This window comes from Sebastes umbrosus, chromosome 15, assembly GCF_015220745.1.
Source record: "Sebastes umbrosus isolate fSebUmb1 chromosome 15, fSebUmb1.pri, whole genome shotgun sequence".
Lineage (NCBI taxonomy): Eukaryota > Metazoa > Chordata > Actinopteri > Perciformes > Sebastidae > Sebastes > Sebastes umbrosus.
This window is the reverse complement of record NC_051283.1, coordinates 14,252,788-14,273,606: the sequence shown is the minus strand read 5'-3', so window position 1 is coordinate 14,273,606 and position 20,819 is coordinate 14,252,788. Positions and strand designations below refer to the sequence as shown.

General features: G+C 39.0%; 4 protein-coding genes across 4 annotated transcripts in view; all 4 read right to left on the bottom strand.

Moving 5' to 3' along the window:
- hoxa3a (homeobox A3a) overlaps positions 1 to 6,739 on the bottom strand; it is a 35,607-nt gene extending 28,868 nt beyond the window's left edge. Inside the window, exon 1 of the mRNA XM_037794428.1 lies at positions 6,635 to 6,739. The gene's annotated coding sequence lies outside the window, so the exon portion shown is untranslated. The remainder of the gene's footprint in view (positions 1 to 6,634) is intronic.
- Positions 678 to 3,221, bottom strand: hoxa5a (homeobox A5a). The gene is made up of 2 exons (XM_037794436.1): positions 1,938 to 3,221; positions 678 to 1,002 (listed from the first exon to the last, which is right to left on the bottom strand). Exons 1-2 carry the CDS (start codon positions 2,539 to 2,541, stop codon positions 752 to 754), a joined length of 855 nt encoding a protein of 284 aa, XP_037650364.1. The 5' UTR covers positions 2,542 to 3,221; the 3' UTR covers positions 678 to 751.
- Positions 6,740 to 6,850: 111 nt separating the features above from the next.
- On the bottom strand, positions 6,851 to 10,586 carry LOC119503017 (homeobox protein Hox-A7-like). The gene is made up of 2 exons (XM_037794438.1): positions 9,910 to 10,586; positions 6,851 to 8,953 (listed from the first exon to the last, which is right to left on the bottom strand). The coding sequence occupies exons 1-2, from the start codon at positions 10,286 to 10,288 to the stop codon at positions 8,628 to 8,630; spliced, it is 705 nt and encodes a 234-aa protein (XP_037650366.1). The 5' UTR covers positions 10,289 to 10,586; the 3' UTR covers positions 6,851 to 8,627.
- Positions 10,587 to 14,365: 3,779 nt separating this feature from the next.
- hoxa9a (homeobox A9a) lies at positions 14,366 to 20,812 on the bottom strand. The gene is made up of 2 exons (XM_037795200.1): positions 16,810 to 20,812; positions 14,366 to 15,454 (listed from the first exon to the last, which is right to left on the bottom strand). Exons 1-2 carry the CDS (start codon positions 17,372 to 17,374, stop codon positions 15,210 to 15,212), a joined length of 810 nt encoding a protein of 269 aa, XP_037651128.1. The 5' UTR covers positions 17,375 to 20,812; the 3' UTR covers positions 14,366 to 15,209.
- Between the last annotated feature and the right edge of the window lie 7 nt (positions 20,813 to 20,819).

Below are 20,819 nucleotides of genomic sequence, written 5' to 3'. Positions count from 1 at the left end.
TGGAGTTATACACATAGGCAATGGAATTTACTGTGGTGGACCCTCCACATTAAAAACAGCTAGAAAACAAAAAGACAAAACACTTTTTTACTTTTGCGCCCAACGCAAACAGCAGCAAAAAAAAGCAAAAAAACAAAGATGCAAGGCACAGCTACTGTACACACAAGACTGAGTCTCTGTCCATACATGTATGTGTTCACAACGCACACAATAACCACACAACGGACTCTGCTGGCTCTACACTTTTTGGAAGCAAGTTATCTGACAAGTTGGTACAATACATCAAACAAATAAATACATACATATACAGTACATACATATAGAAAAACCAAGGCTAAACACAAAGGCAACCTCAACCCTCTATTTATTATTAGGCTGGTATTGTTCTGAGTGCTTCACACAACTTTTACTGGATTTATTTGCGGTAGGTAGGTAGGTAGGTAGGTAGGTAGGTAGCATTTCCAAGCTTTTGACGCTTTTATTATTTTTTTTTTATTGTCCGAACAAGAAATAATTTAACATTTATTTTCTTTCTTTTTTCTACTAAATCTAGACAGAACTGTACATTTTTTTTTTTACTCACATAAGCATTACCACGATGGAAATAAAAAGTAAATCATATTATAAGGAATATAATGGGACGGTTGTTGGACATACAGCCCATTCACAAGTCTCTGTTTGAAATAGGAGGAAAGTTGATATGACAATTTTTATTTTTTTATAGTGCTCGCTATCAGGTGTAGAGTGAATATCAAGGCCTGTAGCCTCCTCCGCCTGCAGCCGCCATGTTCATGCTCTTCAGCTTGTTGTCTTTCTTCCACTTCATCCTGCGGTTCTGAAACCAGATTTTGATCTGTCTCTCGGAGAGGCAGAGGGCGTGGGCGATCTCGATCCTCCTCCTGCGGGTCAGGTACCGGTTGAAGTGGAACTCCTTCTCCAGCTCCAGGGTCTGGTACCGGGTGTAAGCAGTCCTGGCTCTCTTACCCTCTGGTCCTGACAAATCTGGTATAGAAAGAAGGATGGAAACCACATTTTTTTACATTTTTACAGAGTTACAGTACATATTTAAACCAAATAGTGTAGAAACTTTTAAACTACATTTCTCGCAATTTTTTTTTTAACATTGCCTTTTTTTGGTTTCTGCAGGTAGAAATGACTTTAAAGTTTAAATGGCGCCTAATAGAAGCAACCAGTAGCAATGTAAGATACACACCTTTTCAACTTCACCTTGCGAAAAGGAATTAACACAGTAAACAAGGATGTAAAGTATGAACTATCTGACCTTCAAAAATACACACACAAACAAAAATATATCTAATACAATTATAACCTTAACCTTATAAATAACATTTTCATAAAATGATCCCGTACGTGGTGTATATGCTGAGAATACTGGAAAAGCAGCAACACACCAAACAGGTGAGAGGCGCATGGCGCTATACATGCCTCTTTGGAAAAAGTAAACATATTTTGTACCCCAAATTGTCAAATTTTTGGTCTGTTTTGCTTCTAGTTAAAAACTCTGAATAAGATATAAATATGATGACACCTTTTACCAAACAATAACACATTACCAGCTCCTCTAAAATCAATACAAGATCAGGCTACATGCCTCTTTGGAAAGTAAACATATTGTGTGCCCCAAATAGTCAAATTTTGATTTTGCTTCTAGTTAAAAACTCTGAATAAGATATAAATATAATCACACCTTTACCAAAACAATAACCCAACACCAGCTCTCTAAAAATCAATACAAGATCAGGCTACATGCCTCTTTGAAAAGCAAACATATTTTATGCCCCAAATAGTCCAATGTTGGCTTGTTTTGCTTCTATAGTTAAAAACTCTGAATAATAAATATGACCACACCTTTACCAAACAATAACACCAGCTCTCTTAAAATCAATACCAGATCATTAAAAAAAAAAGCAGTTTACCATGATTTATATGTAGTTTTCTCATCCACGGATATATCTGAGGCTGTGAGGAGTCGGTGCCATTATTCTGAGGAGTTGTTGCTGCGCTTCCTGCAGGCTTTTCCTCCTCGAGTTGGGAAGCTTTGGACACACAGTCCCGGTTGAGCAGCAGCGTGCCTCCGGTCGAGGAGTTCGAGCACGGGGTCGTTAGAGAGTTCTTCACGGCTCGGTGTTGTTGAGACTGAGTGTCGGTGACCGGAGACGAGGTGGCCACCGAGGAGGAGCACGGTAACGGGTCAGGTGGAGGCGATAGAGACGAGGTCCCGGTGCTGCTGGAGGACTGGGAGTACCTTACCGGCTCCACGGAGGGTGTTGTCGCCGCTGAGTGACTCGGAGAGTAGCCCTGTGTCCGCTGCTCGGTGCCCACAAAGTGTCCGGTACCAGTCCGCCCCACTGTTGTTAGGTCCATCCCGTTGTAGCCATAGCCATACCTGCTGGAATGCATGGCGGTGCTGGAGTCTCTGTATTGCTCGTTTTCCGTATTATGGTCTCCATAATTATGTAACTGGAAGTCCGCGCCATTGGGATAGCGACCGCAGAATGAGTTCACAAAATAGGAGCTCATTTGTTGACAATTTCCACCAGTTTCTCTTCGTTGTGCAAGGTTTTGTTGTTTTTATTATTTAAAGGTAAAATAGCATGTGTGCTTGATTTGTGGCTCTTAGCGCGCTCCTATAGCACCCCTTGCACAATTTATGATGAATTATGGAAATGAGTGGGACATGGACTTGATTCTCTTCTTACGTAGGCACCCAAATATGGGGGTACGGCGTGAGTGTCACGTGCTTTTTGTTGACCAGTCGTAAATCCTGCTTGGTGACCTCCAGAGGTAAACTCGTGCACGGAAGGAAATACTGGGTGGGATGAGAAAAGGGCGCGCGCCTCCAGTTGTGCGCTCGTGGCTGGAGTCTCGAGCTCAGGGTGTTTTTGGATTGTCGTGGTGCGCCATCCTCTGGTGCAACTGTTGCACTGCCTGTCTGCGGAGCTCTCTATCCGAGGCGTGGGCTCCGACACACACGGGGTCATTCAGAGGTTAACGACCATTGCGGCAAAAACCAACGGTGCTCCCTCTAAACAATACAACAAGTGACATGCTGAGAGTGCAATCTCTGCGAGGATAGTGTAGGGAAATAATTCGATCAGAATCTGTTATGCATGTTATGATATGATAGAGGCGATGAGTGCAAATAAGTGTGCGCACTTAATAGAATAAAAGCCCATTCAAAACACACTGCGTTTTTTTTTCACATTTTTCCATATAATCATAAAACAACTCAACAGCCACTAATGTTGGAAAAGACTAATGAATAAATGTTTTAGGGAAAGATAAAAAGCCAAACATCACATTGTCGAATATTAACAAATATGTACTTTATGCCACATTGATGAATGAATAACTTTAAATGTATGCTTTATATATGAACACACGTAAAGCCACTTTACTGGTTATTTTAGTGCTGGTTAACAATAAGCAGTCAGATGATATAAGCTTTGTACATGTAACCCGATTTTATTACGCTGTCGTGTAACGAAGAATCGTTGCTCATATCGACTTTTAAACAGCCAACAATCTTATCAAATTGCATTTTTAGTATTTGTATGCTTGTAAGATATCAACACAAGATCGAGAACAACATAAAATCTCGTTTCTTTAAGCAGCTATACTCATAGTGGAGTTTTGTACAGTCACTCTGTAATCTATCTATTCTAATCTATCTATAGAAACAAAAGAGGCCAAATTTGAAATAATTGAAAAAAGGAAATATTCGAAACGATTAATGGATAAAATGAAGCTAATGCCTTTGAAATGTTTAGTTTAAAATAGCCACAATATTCAGATAATAATTCATTTTTTTTATTTCTGCATTGTGCTATAAGCTATTCGTATTTAACATTAGGCTACAAAGAGGCAGCGTAAAACATGATTATCTGTTTTTTTTTTAATTCCACTTCTCTAATATAAAAAATAAAATATAGATCATAGACAATTTCTGTGACGTAAATAAAATGAAGGAATTGTCTAATCGATCGATTACAATGCAGCACAGACGTAAAGGAAAGATGATTGATTGTCAAAAAAATAATTAAAAATATATATATATATTTGCCCTAAGTGGCAGCAAATCATCTGATGTCAGAGGAGAGATTTGTGAAACAATTTGTTTGTACTGAGCCTTGTTGGTTTTTGAAAAAGCTGACTTTTCAGAATGAAACGGATCACTTTCCAGAACATATAAAATATATATATTTTTAATATAAAATATAAAAACTGAAACTCTATCCAGCTCTTAACCTGGCCAATGCACTTGTTGAAAAGTGTAAATCAGTTATGTACTATTGCCCGTGCTAATCGTGAGCAGGAATACAAAAAAACAGGAGACCCACAAAGAGCCCGACACATGCAGACACGAAGCCTAAATACAGGAGGCATGGCGCCTCGTCCGGCGCTCCCAGTTTGGTTTTTCTTCTTGTGGAATTTTTATGGCACCTTCGTCTCTCGAAGGCAGAGACTTGTCCACATGCTATTTCCCCACAGCTGTCCCTTTACCCAGCACAAGCCCAATCATGCGCTACTGACAAAAACAGCGAGATATAGATTATTTATTCTGTTCCAGGTATGTGCACCCTTTTGCGCCCAGAAGGCACGATGTGAGGAAGGGGTGAATACCGGGCTCCCACATCCAGTGGGCCTAATGCACACTAAGAGGAGACCTATAAGGAGTGTGTGTGTGTGTGTGTGTGTGTGTGTGTGTGTGTTGGCTAAACAGTCAGGCTCCACCAGCTGATTTATGGCTGGCCAATGGCAACAAAGTTCCCACGAAAATTATTTCCCCTGAGTCGAGCCAGGGACACACCCAGGAACTAAATAAGAACCGAAAGAAAGGAGATGAAAGAAGTGAGTGCGCACTGGTGTCAAACATGTCGAGCTGGGAGCGAGCCTGGGGTCCACATGCTGCAGGATAAAACAGGCAGGCAGTGCACTCTGCAGGCGCCCTCACACACCAGCACCCGTCAGTCCAAGAGTATACTAATAAAATCTCATGATATTTTAATACATTTAATGCCTGAACATCATTACGCACGGCTGTAGCACGACTAAAACTTACATTCAGGATAGTTACGATTTTTTTTATGGATAAGCAGAGCAATTCTTAACCCAATAGCGACAGACACACTTCTTTACCAACAGAAACAATTGGATATTGAGAGCAGCAGCAGTCAAGGCACCAGAAAAAAGCGACTCCATAATGTGAAACTAGTATTTTTGCAAAGAAAAAACAACCATAGAAAAAAAATGGAATATGGAAAATTGGCATTATATTGAATGCATTTAACTATACATTCGCTTTTATAAAATTGATATCCTGGAGAATCTGTCCATGCTTTTGCATTTAAATATTCAGAACTTGAAAGCTCGATCTACCAATAATTTATTGCACGAAGCAAATCTTCTGCAGTGTCTCGATATAGGCTCTCCAAGTGCATAAGGAACACCGTGAACAATATCGATATGCAAAAACAAAATGCAAACTATTTTTTTTCGAACAGAAATATTTTACTTTTCTAAAGTCCATCAACAGGGACATTCTTGTATCAATTAAAGGTCATTCAAACGGTAAAATTATCGTGTTTTGCTCACTGAAAAAAAATCCTATTTATCCTTTAAGCGTACAGTGAGTCAGGGCCTGATCCTGCATGCACTACAACGTATGAATAACAACTTTAAAGCATTACGCATGGGCACACAGGTAGAAATAGAGGTCGACTGTTGTGTCCAGCCTGCACCGCAGGACATTGGTAGCAAAAAAAAACAGGCAGAGCTGCAACCAACAATACCCTCAGTGTGTCCACAGGAGGGCGTCAAAGAGCACATCTTTTGGCCAACGTCCACCCAATGAAGCCGAAAGACCATTTCCCATTCAAATCCAACAACAAAACAAATACAGTATTGACAGCATGCAAAATCCAGCAGCAAAGATTAAAGCAACACAAGTGTTATATCTGATATCAGATTAATCAGATATCCAAATAGCATCTGCCATTCAAATCACAACATGAAACCAGTTCTTCCACATGATTTAAACCTCTGAATATTTAAACAAACAAATGGAGGTGCAATATTTAAATACAGAAACAACAAAACAAATACGGTATTGACAGCATGTAAAATCCAGCAGCAAAGATTAAAGCAACACAAGTGTTACATCTGTTATCAGATTGATCAGATATAGACAAACCAAATATAGCATCTGCCATTCAAATCACAACATGAAAGCAGTTCTTCCACATGATTTAAACCTCTGAATATTTAAACAAACAAAGGGAGGTGCAATATTTAAATACAGAAATGTATTATTATTATTTGCTTAAGTTGATTTGCATTGCAAATTCATAACAGAGCAGTGTTAAGTTTCAGCAGCCAGATTAAAGCAAAACAAGTGTTACATCTGATATCAGATTGATCAGATACAGACTAACCAAATCTGCCATTCAAATCATACCATGAAATCAGTTCTTCCACATGATTTAAACCTCTGAATATTTAAACAAACAAATGGAGGTGCAATATTTAAATACAGAAATTTGATGATGATGTTGATTTCAATTGCAATTTCATAACAGAGCAAAACACAGTGTTTAAGTTTCAGTTGTCTTACCTTGTGAAGGTTTCTGCATGTAAACAGTGGAGGTGATGGGAGGAGAGTTGGCAGGTGCAGACCGGATAGTATCCAGCTGAGTCTCCGGGCGGAAGCTGGGTCTTCCTGGGGGGTCAGTGACGCACCGGGTCTCCAAAACACTCATCTTTTCCACAAACGTGTCAGGACACCGACAGCAGGGCACCCAAAACCATCCAGTCATGTCCCAAAGAAGACAAGCTCCTGCGCGTCGAGCCTCTCTCTGCCTGCCTGCATGGCCGAGAGAGAGAAAACTCCCAAAAAAAAGGTGTAAAAATGTAAGAAGGTCGCTGGTGAAAATGGAAAAACAGCCGCGTGGAAGCTCGAGACCGTTAAATGAAAGGCTGCTCTATTCCTCTATTGGAAATTATATATAAAAAAGTTCATGTTCACGGGCTCCCTTGCCACGTGACAAAGCTGCAAACCAATAGGAAGAGGAGCCGGGTCGTAAAGTTGTATTGCTATGTTGTAAATTTTCATAAACAACAACGGATTTATGACCCAGCGCTGGAGGGAGAGATGGGGAGGTAGGGGAGGGGTTATAGAGAGAGCGAGAGAGAGAGAGAGCGAGAGAGAGAGATGAGGGAGGGGTTAGGTCACCGTCAGGCGCCATCTTCTTACCGAGGACAGAGGGAATACAGAGTTCAACAGTAATTTCCCTTCATCTGCAGCTTGCCCCATCTCGCATCCTCATAGTTCACATTCCCCAACTTAAGTGTTTACCTTAACACTCATAATGGACTGCAACATGTTTCATTACATGCAACCTAATATTGGACTGCACTTACTGGGTGACATGGGAGAAACATATTACTCAACCTCGGCTGTTTATTATGATCATGATTGTGCTGTGATTACACAATATTAATTTCGCAAATATTACATGCAAACAAATAGACAAGTAAAAGCTATTTTATTCAATTATTATATTTTTTTTAATTTACATTTAATAAGACATTCCCCAGAGGTTATTTATTTGTTCACGTTACTTATAATTCACATTGAAAACCTGGGATCTGATTCTAAATAAAATCACAGTATTTGCACATTTTTAGATTACTACTCATTTTACACTGACAAAAAGGAAAGATACTAAAAAAAAAGGTAATGCTGTTTAAATAAAAGTGCATGCGTTTATTGTTGGCGTTCACAAACACGTATGGCAATTTGAGCCTGAAAAAATCTTTTCTTAATAATGAAATATAGGCAAGAACATTTTTTACAATACACGGCTAAGACTTCGACACATTTACGTTAATATATTACTGTTTAATAAGCAAGTTGACTTTCTTTCTGGGAATTTGAGGTAGGTTACATCTGAAACTAAACTAATAATACGTGTTAATCCGGGGATGTATATATATAGAGGGGTAAATAAGTATCGAAAACAGACATATTAACAAGTGATAAGCAGTTATATTAAAAAATAAAAAACAGCGGTACATTTACTGAAATCTACAGAAGCAGCTAAATCACAGTTGGAGGCATTTAACTAACAAAATATTCACTTTTAATTCGCCTAAGGCACATTTTGCGCAGAATGTTGTATTTGTGTTCCCTTTTAGAAAATACAACCGTCTGTGTAAAAGAAGAATTACTCGAATAGGTAGAATAGATAAGTTGAATTCCTTGTGTCAGTGTTTTTAATACTAGCAGGTAAATATTAGGTAGTTTTTCGTTAAGGAATGTGAATTCAGTAGTACAATCAGGTTTAAATTACATATCCTATTGCATATATAAAAATAGAGTTTGGATAGGTAGGCCTAGTTATTATCGCTCTTCCATGCGGAGCCTTTCGATGTATTTGGGGTTTAATATGAAATCCTACAGCCTATTAAATACTTATTACATAATTGCCTTCAGTTGTCAATCAATTAATCCGCCTACAAAGCTCCTATAGTGCATGAATGGTGTGAGATATATCCTTATCCGTACTAAAACAGCTTTCATGTAATGCTTTGTCCGTGTCTTTTCGTTACTTTGCAGCCGGTTCGGACTCCAAAGAGGCGCTCCGGGCGTCTCCAGAGTCTCCAGCTCCGGGCTCTGCGGCCTCTGACTCTGACACCGGCTGGATCTGGATACCACCGGGGGTCGGTACCGGAGGCTCCTCCTTGTGATCTTTCTTCCACTTCATCCTGCGGTTCTGAAACCAGATTTTGATCTGTCTCTCGGTGAGGCAGAGGGCGTGGGCGATCTCGATCCTCCTCCTGCGGGTCAGGTACCGGTTGAAGTGGAACTCCTTCTCCAGCTCCAGGGTCTGGTACCGGGAGTAGGTCTGACGCCCTCGCTTTCGGTTTGGATCTGTGGAAGATAAGATGTACTACTTGCGAGAAGAAAAAAAAAACGCATTTTTTTCCCTGCATGTATAAAACGAATTGTGATATTGCGTAAAACCATTAATTAAAGTGGTGTTGGAACAATAAAAACTTGTGGTTGGAATCATTTTGACACTCATTCATTTATTTTTTGATGGTGCAATTAATTGCGGCTCTTATTTTGACATTACTTCTCCCCACATACTAAAATCAATCAATAGGGGAAACATTTTTATTATTTATTTTTTTAAGTTCACTGCATCTATTTAAAGCAGTCCTGCTGGGATGTTTGGCTCATGCCTCCTTTGATACTCTGCATGCCTTTCCAATTAAAAGCCAGTGATGCTCTGCGCGCAGAAGGGAGCCATAAGTAATTAGATTACAGCCCCAACCAACACCTTTCTCCACTCAAAATTATAACAAATGCTTCAAATGACTTGCATTCTCTAAATCCACTTGACTTCTTTATGTATAGCCAACAATACTGGTTGCATATTGATCCCAGCAATGTGTACGGACGAGTTTCAGAAAAAATGCCAGAGCCCTCTGCAGTGCAGACCCAATTAGAAAAGGAGCTGCAGAGTGCAAGAGAACTGATTTACACACAACAGGCCGGTCCTTTTTTTTTTTTTTTTTTTTTACAACCACAAAGGGGAGAAGAGGCTATAAGAGTAATAGGAGTGCAGAGAAAACCCCCAGCGGCAAGGTCTCTGCGTATACTGAACACACACACACACACACAGAAGCGCTGGCCAAATGAATTTATGGCTGCAGAACTCATTAGTTGCGCAATAAAAGTTTTACGATTCTTTTCCATGCAACACCAATGGCTTCACGAAATTAATTGAACCACTATAACAGCCAATGTAAGTATCCCAATGTTTTGTAAAAAGCTTTGACCCTGCAGGGCTTTGGAATAAGACAGAAGAGACAGTATCATACCTGCTGCTCTCATCCAGGGGTACATCCGGTACTGTTTGTCCGGCGGAGAGGCAAGGTGTCCCGGCTCCGGATGGCAGCAGCTGTCGGTGAACAGGCGGTTCTGGTCGAACAGGCTGCAGTGAAGTGTGTGCGCATCCTGGCCATATCCAGAGGTAAACATGGGTCGACTCTGGTGGTACACTGCATTATTGACGCTGTAAACTCCAGACAGAGATGGCGCAAACGCGATGGCCGCAGCAGCAGCAGCAGCAGTCCGAGCCGTGCTATAGTCCTCTCCACTGGGTCCAATACTGCAAGACGCACGCTCCACGTTTGGGAAGAGAGAAGAACTACCCGCCGTATATTTGCTAAGAAGACCATCCACATAATAAGAACTCATATTTTTTTTTTCTCTCTCTGATTTGTTGGCCCAGAATCCTCAGTGTCGTTTTTACGAGGTAGCGTGATATATGACAGCAATACACCCTAGATTTACACCAAACCCCATTTTTACACTCTGGACCAAAAGAACTCACCCCACGTGACTCCGGCCTGGTCGGTCTCGTCCAATCAGCAGGCAGGTATGGATTTCATTATGGCGCAGGACTGCAGAGTGGGATTAACACTTCACACACACATAATTGCATACACACATGTAAACACACACGAGAGAGATTCTCACAATCCCAGTGAGGTAGTGATCTAGAGGTTATTTAGGTTATACAAGGTCATTGTTTTATATCACATTTACTAGCATTACAAATAATCATCTATTTAAAAAAGCTTTATTCTTATTTTATTTTATATACCTTCGAATACTTTTAATCTACTTAATAATAATAATAATAATAACAATAATAATAATAATAATATACACTCACTCAATCATAGACTACACTAGTACACATCATATAATTTATTTTTTATATAACTATAAAATAACTATTCCGACAGAATGATTTTTGTTGGTTCGTCTTGCTTTTAAAAACAGTACTTACATACAATCTCGTGTTATAAAAATATATGTATTAAATATAATATATGACAATATTTTTTATTATATTTAACTTTTGTAACCGTATAAATAGCGTAAATAATCCACGATGTCCAGAAATATACTGTTTATTTCCTAGTAGGTCTGAAAATAATAGCTTTAAATACTATGTGCACTAACACTGGATTTTTTAGATGAAAATTTGGCAGAAATATAAATAAAACTTAAAAAAAATTGCATTAGCGAATAACAATATAACGACAATTGTTATTGAATTATATTTTAAAAGAATAAGGCCCAAATCATCCTCTAAATATTTTACTGGCATGATGTGACCTATAGGGTCCATAAATGCCCAATAAATTAACAAATTAAAGCATGCCTACAATAAAAAAAATAAAAGATAAAAGACAGCAAATGGTCAGAATTACACTGTAAAAAACGAGACTACTATAACAAAAAAATAAATGATAATAACAACAATAATAATAATAGACCCTAAATTTGTTATAATATCTGTGAACATTGCCAGCCGATTATATTTTGCTTATTCTAACTTAAAACAAAACCCTTCAGGAGAAAGTTAAAACAATTCAAATATAAACTCATAAATGCAATGAGGAAAAGAGCTCATAATAAATGTCTTTTAAATAAATTATTAAATCTATTAAAGTTTTAACAACCCTGCTATCAAACAAGGTAACTAAGTTTCAAACGATGTGCGTCTATAAAGTTGTAGTCTATAAAAACATCCGACAAAGACAAACATTATACAGAGAGCTACAATCTGAGTGGAAAGCAGCAATCCAGCAGTCAATATTCATTCTTCCCTGCAGAGCCGCAGGCTGAAACAAGCAGCTTCTGCACTGAGACTGTAAAATAGGTGTGAAATTATTTTTGCTGGACTCTTAAAATTGTTACTACAGTTGTGTTTCCCAGTGCGGGTTTCATTAGGGAGGAAGTGTTAAACATGTTGTGGAACAGTGTCGCCACCTTATGGTTACTTGCTGGTACTGCAGGGTGGTGGAGGCAGCAGTGCGCAGGCGTTTGCTCTTTTCTGCTGGGAATAGAGTACAAGATAATAAAATAATAATAATTAAAATTACTATCAAAAGAGTAACGTTACGTTTCCTCGTTGTGTTTTTAAGCATGGATGTCTTTAAGCAGACTTGTCCAGATGTATTTTTTTTTTTTTTAAAAAGCATCATCTATAGGCCTACCACTGCGTTTGAAAGCTAACTGCATGGCTTTATTGCTCCTTCTCCTTTTTTTAGGACGGTCCTAGCAAAGGAGCAAGAGGGCGGAAGGTTCCCAGGTAGAAACAAAGGATCGCACCCAAATGACCGTGAGTCCTACTCAGAGAATCCAATAAAGCTGATCATTTCCGCTCGGCCCTTTTGTCCAGAGAGCAGTCCCACAGAAAGAGAAGAAAAAACAAATGGGTGCCATTCTGGAAAAACGGCCTAATTGTGTCTGGACGGCCATAAAGCCATTAAAAGTGGAATGCCAGACAGTATATAGCAGACCAGGCGTTTTATTGCACTGTCTCTGGCCGAGCCTTTGAAGTTTGGGTCCATCTGCGTCCTCTAACGCGTCACAACAGCAACTCCAGTTTGGACTAAAGTCCGACTTAGCCTCTATAACTACACTGTAAACAATTGCTGTTAATTTACAGCAGGATTTCAACAGTATTAACCTGTTTTTGCTAAAAACAGTGCTGTTAAATTACGCTCATAGGCCGTTTTTTAACTGAACTATAATGCATTCTTAAAAAACATCACTTTACTGCTGATCAACCGTCTAAAGTATCATCTGTAACAGTTTCATGCAGTATTTTTTTTAATTCTGGGACCTGATCTGCGCATGTGAGGCTTGTACATTGTACATGCTTGGAAAATCAGTGAATTAGCGTCATTGTTCTTCACTCACATGTTGTTATGGTTTGCATTCTGTGCTTGTAGCCAGCTATAGACAGACATTTTGGCAAAAGTGTCAACAAGTCTATTATAGCCTTTTTCCTAACAAGTGCCTTTAATTACCTAAATAGTGCATTAAAACAAATCAGTAAGATAATGTGAAAGAAAGGTGAAAAACAGCTATATAATGTATCTTTAAACAGTAAATTAACTGTAAAATACTGTGCAATTAATAAAAAAACAAAACAGTTCAAACTGTATTTTTCATTAACATTACAAAGCTGTAAATTTCAGCGACGGTATAATAATGTTAATTTTACAGTAACATAAAGGCAACCCTGCTGCCAGTTCTTTACTGTTATTTTACTGGGAAATTCTTAACAGTGTACCATAATCTACCAGTTTATTTATGTGCAGTCCTTAATAAGAACTATAATGACCTAGTGGATCTGATAGAGTTTGTCTCTGATTGACCATCACACTTATAGCAGCTCTGAAGCTTATAGCTCACATTTGGATTTGCTGATTCTCTTATATTGTGTGCCAAATATTTCCAACCAACATGCAGAGACTTGAACCAGCCTTACAAAAGCAGAGGCCATAATTTAAGAGTAGTCTTTAAAACCTTTTGGGATGAAGTCACGTTGCCTTTTGAATCCCCAAAATCCTACAGGGCTGTTATAATATGTATTCACAAAATCCCAGTTCTTTGGTATGTCACCACTGCGCTAACGATGAGGCTTTAAGCTGAGAGGCCTGGTCATATCTGAGCTGAACTGCAACACATCGGCTGCTGCATTATTTTGGGCTTCAGCTGTCGAAGTCCTCGATGTCTTTTTTTTGTTTTGTGTCCTCTCGCCTCGTAGCGCTTTGCACCCCATAAAAGGTTATAGCGGTAATTGTCTTTTATGGCTGTATACAGCTAACAACATCCTCTGCCAAGACGCAGCTCTGTCCCCAATCCAGAAACACACACGCACACACAGATATTCACCTATAGGTGTGTGCGTCAGTGAGTGAGTCAGTCAGTCAGTGTGTGTGTGTGTGTGTGTGCGTGTGTGTGTGTGTGTGTGTTTGTGTGCTATTTACAAATTGAAATGCTTGAGAATATTTATTAAAACCTCTACATTTTTTGTTAATTTGCACCTATTTTCTCTTAATAATTGCTCGATTATCCAAATATATCTGTGTATTTTCAGTGTGTGTGTGTGTGTGCGCGCGTGTGTGTGTGCGTCAGTGAGTGAGTGAGTGAGTGAGTGAGTGAGTGTGTGCTATTTGCAAATTTTATATGCTTGAGGCTATGTATTAAAACCTGTACATGTTTTGTTAATTTGCACAAATTTTCTATTATAATTACTCAATTATCCAAATATATATATGTGTATCTTCAGCGTGTGTTTGTGTGTGTGTGTGTGTGTCAGCAGTAACCTTCATATTTTTGCAAAGAAGCACCAGAAAATACTTCTTTTCTGCAGCAATAATTCGTGGAATATTATATAATATAAACATATAAATCATTTTTGATGTGAGGCCAGAATGAAATGATAATGCGCATGCATTCGCAGATAGGCCTATAATTTGTTTTATTTAATAAATAAAGTACAAATTACATTTGTCAACCAAAAAGTCAGACGGTCAGCAGACCGTGAGGTATTCAATAAGTAGCCTACAGTGTTTTATTTAATTTCCTCTCACTAACAAACATTATGTACTTTCAAAATGTTACTCCCTGAAATTCATAGTTCAGCATCTAATGCAAGCATATCTACTATTATCCGCCATCGGGGAAAAAAATAGGTTATTGTAGGTAGTTGAGTGACATAGGTAGTCAATCGTGTCGTGTGATATATATATAGCTTCTATAACATATTTTGCTTTTGTGTTTTAGCATTTTCAAGAGGTTTCTGAGGTCAACCTACTTCAAAAATGCAATGAGTCTTGTTTCTACGGCTCCAATGTTAGATTCAAACTCATGGTCATCAGTCATAGTTCTAAACAGTAAGGGAGAAATAACAATAAAAATTAATACATTTTTACAAACTATACGCTCAGGTTACTCCGAGATAGACAACAAATAGACCTATACAAACACACAGCTAGAAACATCCATACACAAACAAACAAACAAGCACAGGGACCAGGCCAACTAATACACTTTAACGAGGTATTAATTCAAAATAAGAAAAAGAACAAATACAAAAACGAGTGGGCACCGTTAAAATTGTGCAATATAAAGGTAGTCGCATCAAACTGAAGCCCAAACATGCTGTTTTTTTTTTACAAGACAAATAAGCCTAATAGCTTCTGTTATATAGAACAATAAGACAATGAGTTTTAAAAACAAGGTCCAGCAGAGTTAGGAGCTCCCACACAACACAAAGCTCATTAACAGCCTATATAACTGTAAATATCTAGTCAATCTCTTTCGGTAGGCCTTCTTTATTAAACTTCTTCATCTTCATCCTGCGGTTCTGGAACCAGATCTTAACCTGTCTCTCGGTGAGGTTTAATTGCCTCGCCACCTCGTACCTACGGTCCCTGGTCAGGTAGGTGTTAAAGAGGAACTCTTTCTCCAGCTCCAGGATCTGGTGTTTGGTGTACGGACAGCGTTTTTTTCTCGTGGCACTCGCGTGGAGCCAGTTGGACACTGGGTTATCTAGGAAAGAGTGTGGGAGGGGGGTGCATGGGACATTGGTGTGAGGGACTAGGTGTCGAGTGACCAAATGCAAAAAAAACTAAACATCACTCATAAGTTGGGTTCAGACCAAAAAAAAAAAAAAATCTGATGAGAAGAAAAATGGCTACACATGTCTAACCGCATCCAAATATAAAACTCTCAACTAACGTTCACTTTAAAAGCTAAGCAAAGGTTATCTCATATAGCAATGGGGAGCTGGGCCATTAACAGTCCCCCCATAAGGAATATTTTCCTTTGTTCAGCTTCAAACATTAAACACATTTTACAGACAAACGCACCAAAAGATATGCGGGTCATATATCTAATATTATAGGCAGCTAAAACAGGTATTTCCCTTTAAAAACATATAGCTAGACAATATTGTTGTCTGTGCGTCTATGCTGATTTAAAAACATTAAAAGCATAATGCTTATATGGTGTTATTTTTCTACAATAACCAGTTTTCGTGATTTAGACAAAGATATGCCTATTTCAAGTTGGACACTGGGTTATCTGGAAAAAGTGGGAGTGGATGGGTGCATGGGACATTGGTGTGAGGGACCCAAATGCAAAAACAAAACATCACTTATAATTTGGGTTCAGACCAAAAAAAAAAAAAAAAAAAAAATCTGATGAGAAGAAAAATGGCTATACATACACATCTAACCGCATCCAGATAAAGCTATTTCTCTCAACTCACGTTCTCACTTTAAAAGCTAAGCAAAGGTTATCTCCACATCAGATCTGCTCCCTCTACAGAGTCCTTCAAAGCAGCACAGCTCAAGACCCACCTCTTTTCTTTGGCTTTTGAATGTACTTGAATTGTGATTACTAATTGGCCTTTTTTATAATGCTCATTATAACATATCTTTTACTCATGGTTTTTTATCTTGGTCTCTGTCTGTGGATATGTGTGAGATTTTGTTTTGCTGTCTGCTCTGTTGACCTGCTTTTATTCTGCACTATGTCTGTGAAGCAGTTTTGGTCAGCTCATGTTGTTTTAAAATGTGCTATAGAAATAAATTTGACCTGACTTATCTCTTATAAGCAATGGGAGCTGGGCCATTATCATGAGAAGAAAAATGGCTATACATGTCTAACACGCATCCAAATAAAAACTATTTCTCTCAACTCACGTTCTCACTTTAAAACCGAAGCAAAGGTGATCTCATATAAGCAATGGGAGCTGTGGCCATTAACAGTCCCCCCATAAGGAAATGGCACGTTCAGAATGGCATCTGTTCACACGCGCACCTCCATCACGCATCCTCACAGCTTTATGCGGTATAAATAGTAGACTAATAAAACATTAAGGACTCCTTGCAGCCACTTACTTGGATCATGAGCCGGTTTCTCCTCCACTTCCACGATCGTGTCCACCCCTGCTGCCTGTCCGGACAGTGCGTCCTTTTCCACCGGAGATGCCACCGTCGCCACCGTCCCGTTGGCGTAATCGGAGAGCAGCAGCGCGGTGTGGGAACCGGAGAGCGCGCCCGGTGTCAGACCCTCCGGTTTGATTCCGTAGTGATGCGTCGTCGTCGGTAATCCGGCCATTGGAGGCAGGGAACCGGACATAGGCTCCAGCAGCCACGACTGATAGCGGCCATCTGTGTCCGCACCGACGGGCCCCTGAGGATGCCCATAGTGGTGATGATGATACACGGAGGAAACGGTGCCCGGGAATTGCGCAGGGACGTGGCTCCACGACGGACCGAACACCGGAGGTTTGGACGGGAAAGTGCAGGTCCCGAGCTCTCCGTGGTCACCGATGATGGAGGCCGGTTGTCTCGAGTGCTGCAGCCCAGGACCGGAGCTGTATCTCGGCACAGAGAGCTCCTCAGTCTCGGGCAGAATGAGGGAATCGACGTAGTAACTAGTCAGTGTTCCGGATGTCGACATGGCAAGAATAAAAATCACACGTTCACATGTACGCAGTCATACATGCGACAACAAAAAAAGTACACACACACACCACACACATGTATACACACGCAGTAAACCTCACAAAATAACAATGTGGAGAAATCAAGTAGCAACTTGGCCCCACAGAGAAACTACAGTGGGCTTGTAATGGAGAGACAGGCTGCCATGCCATTGGTTAGCAGACACACACGTGATCATAAAGGCTGAACAATAAAGGATAAATCAATCCCTTTGGTCATTAAATACTCACCCGCTCTCCTATAACAACCTCTAGTTTTTAAAGCTATAAGAATCATCAGGATGTGAGTTAGATCTGTTATCTGTGAGAACTGAAAATATGAATGAAAAACATATTTTTACAGTATTTTATCCTGCTTGCTGCTGTTAAAATCCCTTTCTTGGTTATCCAAAAACGATACAGTATGTTTTTTTGGAGGCCTTATTTTACGAGCTACTTTATAGGACACGTAAGCACCCTACCATTGCTGTTCACCAAAACACATTGCTTCTTTAATACAGTGGTGGCCACTGTATTAAAGAAACTCAGCAGCACCAAGGATGAAACAACATCTGGATCTCAAATTACAACTATACAAATTACATTTTCTTTTAAATTTTTGCTCCTTTTCGGCTCCATCAGCCATCCTCCAAGTGTCCGTATATTTTCCTTTGTTCAGCTTCAAACATTAAACACATTTTTACAGACAAACTCACCAAAAGATATGCGGGTCATATCTAATATTATAGGCAGCTAAAACAGGTATTTTCCTTTAAACATATAGCTAGACAAGATTGTTGTCTGTGCGTCTATGCTGATTTAAAAGCATTAAAAGCATAATGCTTATATGGTCTTGTTTTTCTAGAATAACCACATTTCGTGATTTAGACAAAGATATGCCTATTTCACGTTCACCGTATACGTTTTAGTATATTTGACAGGAACAGTGAATATTGATAACATTACGGAAAATATGCCATAAATTTGCCAGAAAGGCTAATTTGCATCTGTAGTTTCCGTTGCAGGCAATATTTAATAATATAGTATGTTGGGGCTATATCTCTAACATCTAATAATCCACATTACAGCATATTCAAGAATATAATGCAGGACTATGGTTGAAAAAAAAAGCAATGAACATGATTATTTCTTTAAAATTGAGAAGATTTTATTTTGAAATGTTTAATCAGATTAACAAAAAGAAAAAGGACAATTTTATTTCAAAGTTAGTTGCAGCTACAAACTATTACTGGTTTCGGCTATAATCACGCTGTAAAACTACTGGCCTATATAGAACAAATAAAACAACATAATTTACTGGATACTTATGACTGCATGTTATAAAATATAAAATAGGTGTTTTACAAACTGGTCACATATTATGAAATAAAAATATAGAAGACAATAAATTAAAATGAGAAAATAAAACTAGATAAATGTGTTATTGGCGCACTGAATTTGACTCACGATAGCAGAATATTTATTAAATATTTTTCCAAATAACATTAACGGCAGATCCCGGTTTCTCCTCGCTGAACACACCGTTTAACGTGCTTATTATTTACACCGCCGTTATCACTTGTATGAGCCTATGCTGCCATCATCACCGCCATCAACAAATTAGCTCTAATGCCTGCTTGCAGCCAGAGCCTCGGTGTAGCGTTACACTTAAATAGAGCTAAAAATACTAATGTGGTGCTTGTGGTTTCCTCCTTTTAAAATGAAATGGTGCGAGCAGTGGCGAACACCAGGAAACAACAGCACATTTAAAATAGATGGAGTAATAAAGATAGATAAATTAATTAATACAAGAGTAAGGAAATTGACCGATAGAAGCGTTATAATTAAAATAAATTAATATTTTGTTGAAATTCTAAACTTCAAATGGCACAAAAAGCATTTAGCTGAAAATATATTGATGTATCAAAATATTAACAATATACTAGGAATGTATGGATATTACAAAAATGCATTAATAACTTAATCTCAATGTGGATTTGCACACAAAATGTGGTATAGCTCTGTGCGTAACGTCCACAATATCCTATAAACACATGTATCACAATATTAACAATATACTAGGAATGTATGGATGTTACAGAAATTGCATTAATAGCGTAATATCAATGTGGATTTTCACACAAAATGTGGTATAGCTCTGTGCGTAACGTCCACACTATCCTATGAACCCAACTCCAACATTAAAATAAATTGATATTCACTTTATTTGTTGAAATTCTAAACTGGCACAAAACGCATTTAGCTGAAAATATATTGACGTATCACAATATTAACAATATATACTAGGAATGTATGGATATTACAGAAATGCATTAATAACTTCATCTCAATGTGGATTTCCACACAAAATGTGGTATAGCTCTGTGCGTAAAGTTCACAATATCCTATAAACCCAACTCCACATTGCAGATCCCGTCTATACAAAGCAGCAACCTTGAGTTCTTACACATTAAGCTGCGTGTTTTATTTATTACCATCAAATAAACGAGAGAGAGAGCTTGGCCAACACCCCACACAAGGCCACAGGCAAAACTCAACACGCAGGAATACTCTCCACTATTACATTTAGGAAAAGGAGCACAGGAATTAAAAAAAAAAAAAAGCACAAGCTGTCCATAATAATGTGCATTCTGGTTTTCAAACTATATCACCTCGCTGGTAGTTGCACTTTATTTGACCAACAGACATCAAACAAGCCGTGGGGGTAAAAAGGGAGCGCCTATTTGTGCACTAAAAGTTAGAATAGACAAACACCTTCAGAGGAAGGGAAAAGACGCCACTATGCCAATGGCTCTCTCAGGCTGTAAACCTAAATCAGGGTGTTTTTTTCACCCAGTTTACCGCAGGGGCTATTCACTTCTTTTGCCTTCTGCAGATAACAGCCTGTCTGGCGGATCTAAATATCGCCATAAAGCCCTTCCCCTCCTTTTGTCTGAGCCACTATATTGCGCAGCGGAAGCATCCGGTGTCTCGTTGCCCACGGAGGTCGCTGTTGCCCCATTCACCTTCCACTTCATCTCCACTGCAGTGGTCGTAACCGAGGCCTTGTCTGGCGTGTCTGCGTCACTACTACTCACGGAAAACACTCACGGCTTTACCCTTAATCCCCCAAGTCCACGACGCATACTGCAGCTCAGCTTTGATCACGTTGAAATTCAGCACACATGCATGTGTAAGGCTCATTTTAACGACAAGCAGCGAAGTCTAAAGAAACATTACAGGAGACAGGTTAAGAATATAGCCTCGAACACAACAGCCCAGTCAAACCACTCCCATGGTTTATCAAGCAGGGAGGTTTTTAGAACATGCTTCCAAAAAACACCAATTTGCATCATCCTTTATCTCCCTGATTTGCTTTTCCTTTTTCTGTTTTCGATGTGTGGAACTGGGGCAATTAAGACA